The 9,348-nt window shown below is 41.5% G+C and overlaps 2 protein-coding genes across 2 annotated transcripts; one reads left to right on the forward strand and one right to left on the reverse strand.

Moving 5' to 3' along the window:
• Nucleotides 1-240: 240 nt before the first annotated feature.
• LOC122762051 (histone acetyltransferase KAT8) lies at nt 241-3,766 on the forward strand (the record flags this gene model as incomplete). The annotated part of the gene is made up of 7 exons (XM_044017207.1): nt 241-420; nt 881-970; nt 1,366-1,506; nt 2,251-2,344; nt 2,812-2,962; nt 3,047-3,201; nt 3,569-3,766. Coding segments are annotated over 7 exons (876 nt in total), but the record flags the coding sequence as incomplete, so codon positions are not given.
• Nucleotides 3,767-5,705: 1,939 nt separating this feature from the next.
• LOC122762052 (xylosyltransferase 1-like) lies at nt 5,706-7,783 on the reverse strand. Its single transcript, XM_044017208.1, has 3 exons — nt 7,480-7,783; nt 6,960-7,296; nt 5,706-6,071 (listed from the first exon to the last, which is right to left on the reverse strand). Exons 1-3 carry the CDS (start codon nt 7,696-7,698, stop codon nt 5,749-5,751), a joined length of 879 nt encoding a protein of 292 aa, XP_043873143.1. The 5' UTR covers nt 7,699-7,783; the 3' UTR covers nt 5,706-5,748.
• Nucleotides 7,784-9,348: the final 1,565 nt, after the last annotated feature.

Consider the following 9,348-nt stretch of genomic DNA (forward strand, 5'->3'; position numbering starts at 1 on the left):
ACTTGTAAAGCTCTTTTCAAAGTAAAGTTACAAAGTGCTTTCAAGTATTTATTCCTGCATTGTTTACAGGGTTCCAACGTAATAACTCTTTTCAATATTCGGCTAATGTGTTGTTGTTGGAGGACATTTTTCAGCCCTTGTGTGTGCGTTTTCTTCTCGGCTGTGTGGTTGAACTGCACCATGTGATGTTCCATTCTCTTCATGTGATCAAAGTGTTTTCGTCCCTTTTTTCTCTGACAGATCACCAAAGTGAAATACGTAGATAAAATCCAGATCGGAAACTTTGAGATTGACGCCTGGTACTTCTCACCGTTCCCAGAAGATTATGGGAAGCAGCCCAAGCTGTGGATCTGCGAGTACTGCCTCAAGTACATGAAGTACGAGAACATGAAGTACGAGAAGACCTTCAGACATCACCTGGTCAGTCTCACTTTAAGATTTAGAGAAGTTTGCACCGCTCGAGTTTTTGTAAACCTGAGAACAATGACATGACATAATAAAATCAAATGATCTTTATATTGACAGAATTCTGTTTCCGTGCCATACATATGACGGGACTGTAAGTGGTGCTGGAACGTTACAAAATTAATCTCTTCATTTATAAATAAAAACATATAGAAATGACTCATTACAACTTGATATTGTTTGGAGGGCCACATGAAATCGATTGGAGACCCCTGATCTAACGGTATCTACTGACACATACACGTTCAGTGCAGCTCTCTGTGTGTGGAACATCACTGATCTTTTTTGTTTATTCTAAACAGTGATTTTATTGTTTCAGAATGTTCAGCGCGCCTCTGTATTCACATAAACCCTAAACCTGGACGACCTCTTTTTAATCTTGAAGAAAATGACCCCATGACCTTTGTCTCCTCAGTCTCATTGTCAGTGGAAGCAGCCGTCGGGAAAAGAAATCTACAGGAGGAGCAACATATCTGTGTACGAAGTGGACGGACGAGACCATAAGGTGAGGACACATTACTTCCACCCGCACTGTGTAAGAAACAAAGAGAAAATTGTCCTCTCTGAAAATGTATCGCCGCAATTCCCACGGCCAATTTTCTAAAGTGAAATATCCTGGAAGAGTAGATGAAGTATGGAAGGTTACAACTCGATGTAATAGTGTTAAAGAAACAAAATATTAATAATATTTACTCAAGTCAGTAAATCAGTAAACTATAAAACACTACATTTATTTATTTCACTATAAGCAATGAAGTAAATAAAGATAAAAGCCAAAGAAGATAAATCATAAGAGTTAAATGCAATGTAATCTGCAGCTGTATTTGTGTTGTTCTATCATGAGATTATTTCATAGATAATCCATGTCCATATTTAAAATTATCGATGTGTGTTTTACAGATTTACTGCCAGAATCTTTGTCTACTGGCAAAACTGTTCCTCGACCACAAGACGCTGTATTTCGATGTTGAGCCGTTTATTTTCTACATCCTCACCGAGGTGAACAAACAGGGAGCTCACATCGTCGGATACTTCTCCAAAGTAAGTGTGTGTGCGTGTGTGTGTGTGTGTGCGTGCGTGTGCGTGTGCGCACGCATCCATCTCCTACCACTTTATCCTCCACACGAGGGTCGCTGGGGGTTTCCGTGCCAATCTCAGCCGATTTAGGGCTGGTACATGTGTCGATCTGTGTTTATATAAACAGTCGATCTGTCCACGTCTTACTGGTTTGGTACTATTACCAAAGAAGGAAGACAAGTGCATCAGCCGACAGCAGACGTCTGACAGACTCTCTGAGACTCTGGAGACAGACTCTCTGAGACTCTGGAGACAGACTCTCTGAGTCTCTGGAGACAGACTCTCTGAGACTCTAGAGACAGACTCTCTGAGACTCTGGAGACAGACTCTCTGAGACTCTGGAGACAGACTCTCTGAGACTCTAGAGACAGAATGTCGGAGACTCTTCAAAAACTATCAGAAAGCAGAGAAATAGAGCTTTGCACTTATACTCATTGTCTTCACAGTAGAATCTCAGGACTTCTGCAGAATGAGCATCACAGACGAGATTCACCGGCGCACCACACTTTTCTCACGTTTGTCACGTCAGCTTCTCAGTACTGTGATTCCTGAACGCTTCCTGAATAACTGCAAGATATGAAAAAAGTAAATTTATCTTGGAGAAAAAGGGGCAGAAGAACTCAGTCTATTTTGCACATGTAAACGTAGCTGCTGTTGTTGTTGTTGTTCAAAATGTGTTGTGGTGTTTTTCTTTGTTTTTTTCCCCAGGAAAAAGAGTCTCCAGACGGAAACAATGTGGCGTGTATTCTCACACTGCCGCCGTACCAGCGCAGAGGTTATGGAAAGTTTCTCATAGCTTTCAGTAAGTGATGCAACACACTGTGTGTGTGTGTGTGTGTTTGTTTTTTGTATGAGGTCTGAGTCGGTGCCGGCTGTGCTGCCATTAAAACCCCTCACTCTCTCACACCAAAGCCCATAGAGAAAATCAGTGATTTTAACATCACACACACAGGAGTTGTTGATCCACTGCTGCCTCCATCACGAAATTCAAACGCCTTATTTTGTCACTTCAGTGTTTGAAATCCTTCATTCAGTTTGACTTCAGTGACACAAAGTGACCACACGAGGCAGCAGAGGACCAGCTGCTATTCGTCTTTTGTTAAGTAGCTGAAATCAGTTGTGTTTTTTTTAAAAGCTTTGCCTTGCATTTATTTCATGATCTCTTTGTGCTTTGAAAACACAACACTTCAGGAATGATGTGAGGGATGTAAACTGATACTGAATTGTGTGTGTGTGTGTGTGTGTGTGTGTGTGTGTGTGTGTGTGTAGGTTACGAGCTGTCAAAGCTTGAGAGTACCGTGGGTTCTCCAGAGAAGCCTCTGTCTGATCTGGGGAAGCTGAGCTACAGAAGCTACTGGTCCTGGGTCCTGTTAGAGATCCTGAGGGACTTCAGAGGAACGCTGTCCATCAAAGACCTCAGGTAGAACACACCGTAGCAACCAGTCGTGACGTCACCTGTCAGAGTCTGTATTTCCTGGTTTAATATTTAGCTGTTTGTTTCCAGTCAGATGACCAGCATCACGCAGAGTGACATCATCAGCACGCTGCAGTCGCTCAACATGGTGAAGTACTGGAAAGGTCAACACGTCATCTGTGTCACGCCCAAACTGGTGGAGGAACATCTGAAGAGCGCGCAGTACAAGAAACCGCCAATCACAGGTGAGTCCACGCCGACATGGAATCTTCTGGGGGTACCCAGCAAGGTACCCAGCAAGGTACCCAGCAAGGTACCCAGCAAGGTACCCAGCAAGGTACCCAGCAAGGTACCCAACCCCCATTGCTCCCCGGGCGCTGCTCAGTGTGGCAGCCCACTTCCTCCTAATTCTAGGATGGGTCAAATGCAGAGAAATAATTTCCCTAAGGGGATTAATAAAGTATAAAGTAAAGTATATATATATATAATCTTTTTTTTTAAATTACACATGTAATCACCAACATCTCTTCTTTTCTTCCTTCTCCTCCACTTTTCTCTCTTTCTCCTCCGCCTTCCTCATTGTTCCTCCTTCTCCATCTTGTCTCTCCACAGTGGACACCATGTGTTTGAAGTGGGCGCCTCCTAAAAATAAACAAGCCAAGTTGTCCAAGAAGTGAGAGACGGATACAGAGCACTGTACGTGTGTGAGTGTGTCAGCCGTTTCCTCCTGTTGTAAACCTGCTGTAAATATTGTTGTTGTTTTTTTAGAAACATCTGTCCATATTTTCTGGAAATAAATATTTAAAAAAAAAAACACAACCACGTATGCTGATGACTTGTTTTTTTAACCGTAAGGATAGAGCGGTTTTATTTTTTACTGATTAGAAGCTTCATAAAAAAAACCTAATAATATCAATATTGAATATTGATATTGAGCGTTTTCCCTGAGTCCTGAGCTAATTAGCTCTGTCCTTCCAGCTGCTGCTGATTGATTTTGTTATTGATGATTCCATCACCGTGGGCAGTGCGAGCTCGTCACCGCTCATGAGCGTTTAATGAGGGGAAAGTTCCTGCATCGTTTCTTGCAAATGATTTAACTACACATTACAAACTTTTACAAACTGAACTTGTCGTACAAGGTGGTTTTCCTCCAAATTTAATTCAAAGTCACTTTTAATGAACATTTCTGCCATTTAATTTAATTTAACTTTGCATTACAATTTAGTCTTAATCTGATCTATGAACACGATAAATACTGTAATAAAAAAATAAAGACATTCACAATTACTGTGACTATAGTAGTAATAATGCATTTTATTTGTAAGCGCCTTTTTAATTAGGATATAATAAATATTACATATACGTGTTATAATTCCTGATCTCCTGATTAAATTTAGATTTATATCCCAGGTAAACTTATGTCTGGATAATTGCAACCAGTTCTAAATATCTAATGTAAAATAAACGACACACATTTGGGCAGATTCTGTTTTTATTCTCAAAAATGTTGCATTTCAAAAACCACCAGTGTCCAGTGTAAGGCGTTTACAACCGTTGTTTTTTCTTCTCTTTTGGACACTTTTCATCTTTTCATCAGGACTTCCTTAAAAAGGAGCTACGACAGCTAAGGCACAACACGAGCTCAGAGCGGAGACTGGGAGAAGGAAAAACCCTGGTTAAAAAAAATAAACAGCAGAAAAATATAAAAAAATACAAAACAATTTCTTAAAAGTTTATCCACCGTTTCCCCACTTTGTTTTTAAACGTGTCACATGACATTTACATCCACTCACATGTTAAACATGAAATGGATCTTAAAAAATAATAATTTCCCTTTCTTTTGAATGATGTGACGTAAAACCGCTAAAAAAAAAAAAATGTCCAAAAACCCTGGTGGTTCAGCAGTTTGTTGTTGCTCTGCTGCTGTATACACAAACGCTCCCTCCGGTCAGGTCTGGTAGTTGTGCTTGGTTTCAGACGAGGGAATCGTCTCTATTCACGAAGAACAAACGGAAAGCAGAGTAAAAATAACAACAACAAGTTACATACTGCAGCTTTAACACTGGTCGTAAATCAGATTGAGGTCAAAGGTCAGTAAGGACGGCCCACCGCAGAGCCACAGACCAGCATCAGAAAATAACATACAATAATAATAATTTTTATAATTACTTTCTGTATAAACATCTGAATAAATTACTCTGATAGATGTTTGTTTTTAACAAGGAAAACAACAGGAGACCCCACACACACACACACACACACACACACACACACACACACACACACACACACACACTTTCTATGGTCCGTAAGATTGTTTTGGTCCTCACAAATACACACACACTTGTTTGCACAGTATTCTTTGTGGGGACATTCACAGACGTAACATGTTTCCTTTAGACCTTTTTTTTAATGTAGACCCAACTCGGGCCTGACTTCCTGTTCATGTGCGGCACTTCCTGTATTGTTTCCATCATGTCATCTGTGAACAGAGCGAGGAACGTGGCCACTTAACTTAACCTTAATCACACCTAGGTGCCTAATCCTAACCCTAAACCAGATCTTAACCCTGAAAAAGCCAAAATGTCCCCACAAAGACACACACACACACACACACACACACACTCACTCACTCACATGTTTGTAGTCCCGCCCACCAGTGACACCAGCACCGAAAGACGACAGCGTCTCCGCCTCCTTTTCTTTCACCGGCACTCGCCATCGATAAATAAATAAATACGACTCATTTGTCCTCTCCTCCGTCCCCTCAGTCTTTTTTTTTTCTCCGTCCGCTACCTGATGCGTCCGTCCTCTCTGGGCGTGGTCACTGCAGATTTGGGGTCAGGGCTCTTGGAACTCCAGGCGGTGAGGCCGCACCGCTGCATGATGGGACAGGCGCTGGGGCCCGTGGAGCAGACGTCCGACGCCGACCAGTGACCTTCCAGTAAACGGTCAAGCCATTGACGCAGTGGCGCCCCCGTCAGGCCGGCGTTGGCCTCGGCCTCCTCCACAGCGCTGAGGCTGACAGGCAGACGCAGAACGGGGTTGAGGCCGTGGAAACTCTGCTCCATGTAGGAGTTTCTGGACGGGCCGGCGTGAAGCCGCCGAGCGTCGTCTGCCTCACAAACACCAGGAGGAAGAGGAAGAAACAAAAACATACAGTTTACTTTATTCATCTACAACGTTTTCCAGTACTGTTACTGATTATTATATCAGACGCAAGAAAAAAAGGAAAATTGGTAAATACAAGCACACAAACACACACACACACACACACACACACACAGACAGACAGACACACAAACCAACTTAGGGAGTTGGTTTGTTAGGAGTCAAACAAATCAAACAGTAACTGTGGAGAACCTAATTTAGACAGAGGTGACCCTGTGTGTGTGTGTGTGTGTGTGTGACTGGATACCTACACTATAAATATGGTTGCATGGTGTCAACAGCTGTGACACAGACGTGCTATTGATGTGAACTACAGGGAACTATAGTGAACCACTGAAATACAGGGAACTATAGTGAACCACAGGAAACTACAGGGAATAAAAGGGAGCTACAGTGAACCACAGGGAACTACAGTGAACCACAGGGAACTACAGGGACCCACAGTGAACTACAGGGAATCACAGGGATCTACAGTGAACCACAGGGAACTACAGTGAACCACAGGGAACTACAGTGACCCACAGGAAACTACAGGGAATCACAGGGAACGACAGTGAACCACAGGGAACTACAGTGAACCACATGGAACCACAGGGAACTACAGGGAACCACAGGAAACTACAGGGAATCACAGGGAGCTACAGTGAACTACAGTGGACTACAGTGGACCCAAGAGAGTTCCCAGGTATGAAGACTGGTTTTGCTGTGTGCGTATTTGTATTTGTTGCCTCTTTTGGACCTTTTCTATCAAACACACTGACCAAAACCTGGTTGAGGTATGAAACTTGGGACAATGCTCAGTATCCTTCATTTCATCTTCATTTCATCTTACCGTGTTGTATGGGCTGTTGTCGGTGAAACTCCAGTGGGGCCACAGTAAAACTGGTCTGGCCCAGCAGGCTCCAGTGGTGCAGCACCCTCAGTGTCCACAAGCCGGGCCTCAGCGGCAGGTTCAGCGGCGGTCTATAGTGGGTAACCTCGGCAGAAGCGTCTACCAGGATGTCGTACGTGGCAGCAATGACGTTGGTAGGGTCGATCCACACCACGGTGGCCGTCAGGTTGCTCTGGCTTCGGCTCCAGCGCTGCACGGCCACAGGCTCGTCCTCGGGTCCCAGAAGACGCCCCCAATTCCTGAAGAGACGCTCCTTAGGATCCCAATCTGTCCCCACCTGCAGAACAGGACAATAGTTTTTTGACATGTGGTTGTATGAGACTTCATTGTGTGTGTGCCCATCAGGTCGTCCTCGCTGGACATCCAGACTGAGACTATGACGTTTTTAAATTAGGATAAAATTCGCTTTATATCAGTATGTGTGTGTGTGAGAGAGAATGTGTGTGTGTGTGTGTGTGACCTGGATATGCTGCAGTCTGTTGGTTGGATGGGGGGGGCTGGCCAGGCTGAAGTGGTCTCTGGGTGTGACCCAGGTCTCCAGGGTCTCCAGCTGGGTGGAGGCTTGGTTCGTGGCCACATGACGCACAAGGTAGCCCTGAAAATGGTCTGACAGGAAGTAGAGGTGGACCGAGACTGGGTGGCTCATGGCCACATACCTGAAAAACACACGTGGATACATTTAAAGGATTTAAAGGAACACTGAAGACACAAAATAAGACGTTTAAAATCACCAGAGACATCGCGATGTAATACTATCACAATATTTAAGTTGCAATACAATATCAAACACACACAATGTCATACATGATATACTCTATAAGAGAGAAGACCATCTAATGAGATTATTTACCACGATCTGTTTTAACAAAATTTTTTTGGGGGTCAGTTTTTATGAGATTTTTGTCAACATACTAAACCACGACTTTTGTGACTTTTTTGACAACATGGAAAGTCAAAGTTTTGTATGCCAACCAAAATGTGACGAAAAAGTCATAGTACAGTATGTCGTCCAAAATGACAACAAAAAAGTAATAGTATAGTATGTCATTCAAAATGACACAAAAAAGTCATAGTATAGTATGTATAAATTCAGTGAATAAAGTCTAGTATCTAATCTAGTATGTTGTCCAAAATCGGTCAAAAAAGTCATAGTATGTCGTCCAAAATCACCTAAAAAACATGGTATGGTGTAATAGATCCAAAATCACCTAAAAGTCATAGTATAGTATGTTGTCAAAACAGTCAAAAAGGTGGTAATAATGATCCAAATTCAGTCTAAAAGTCATAGTATAGAAGATAATATTTCCAAGAATCAGTCAAAAAAGTCGCAATATAGCATAATAGTCAAAATTGGTCAAAAAGTCAGCAATAAATCGAAATCAGTCAAAATCATAGTATAGTTTATTAGTCAAAATCGAGTCAAAAAGTCATAGTATAGATATAGATCCAAAAATCACCCTTAAAAAAAATCATAGTACAATAGATCTAAAATAGGTCAAAGTCATAGTATATTATATTAGATCCAAGTTAGTCAAGAGATAAGTAGTATAGTATATGCGTCCATATTGATCCAAAAGTCATAGTAAAGCATGTTGTCCAAAATTAGTCAAAAAAGTCATAGTACAATATGTTGTCCAAAATTGGTCAAAAAAGTCATAGTATAGTATGTCATCCATAATCGGTCAAAAAAGTCATAGTAAAGCATGTTGTCCAAAATTGGTCAAAAAAGTCATAGTATAGTATGTCTTCCAAAATCAGTCAAAAAAGTCATAGTATAGCATGTTGTCCAAAATTGGTCAAAAAAGTCATAGTATAGCATGTTGTCCAAAATCAGTCAAAAAAGTCATGGTATAGTACGTGGTCCAAAATCACTCAAAAAAGTCCTTAGTATAATGTAGATCCCAAAATGGGATCCAAGAATCATAGTATAGCATGTTGTCCAAGTGGGTCAAAAAGTCATAGTATGTTATGTCGTCATAATCGGTCAAAAAAGTCATAGTAAAGCATGTTGTCCAAAATTGGTCAAAAGGTATGAGTACAATATATTGTCCAAAATCAGTCAAAAAAGTCATAGTAGCATGTAGATCCGTCACCATTAAAAATCATGAGTACAATATATGCGTCCAAAATCGGTCAAGTCACGGTATAGCATGTTGTCCAAAATCGGTCAAAAAAGTCATAGTATAGAATGTCGTCCAAAATTGGACAAAAAAGTAATGTCGTCCAAAAGCAGTCAAAAAAATCATAGTATAGTTTGTCGTCCAAAAGTGGTCAAAAAGTCATCGTATAGGATGTCATCCAAAATCAAGACAAAAAAGTCATAGTATAG

The sequence above is a fragment of the Solea senegalensis genome, unplaced genomic scaffold, assembly GCF_019176455.1.
Source record: "Solea senegalensis isolate Sse05_10M unplaced genomic scaffold, IFAPA_SoseM_1 scf7180000015196, whole genome shotgun sequence".
In the NCBI taxonomy this organism is placed as follows: Eukaryota; Metazoa; Chordata; class Actinopteri; order Pleuronectiformes; family Soleidae; genus Solea; species Solea senegalensis.

What these genes read in the sequence shown, in the direction of transcription:
- LOC122762052 (XM_044017208.1), bottom strand. Translation starts at nt 7,698, where the DNA reads ATGTATCCACGTGTGTTTTTCAGGTATGTGGCCATGAGCCACCCAGTC. An exon ending in ACAGACTGCAGCATATCCAG is followed by an intron (nt 7,297 to 7,479) that starts GTCACACACACA and finishes CCTGTTCTGCAG; the next exon opens with GTGGGGACAGATTGGGATCC. An exon ending in ACAACAGCCCATACAACACG is followed by an intron (nt 6,072 to 6,959) that starts GTAAGATGAAAT and finishes TTTGTGAGGCAG; the next exon opens with ACGACGCTCGGCGGCTTCAC.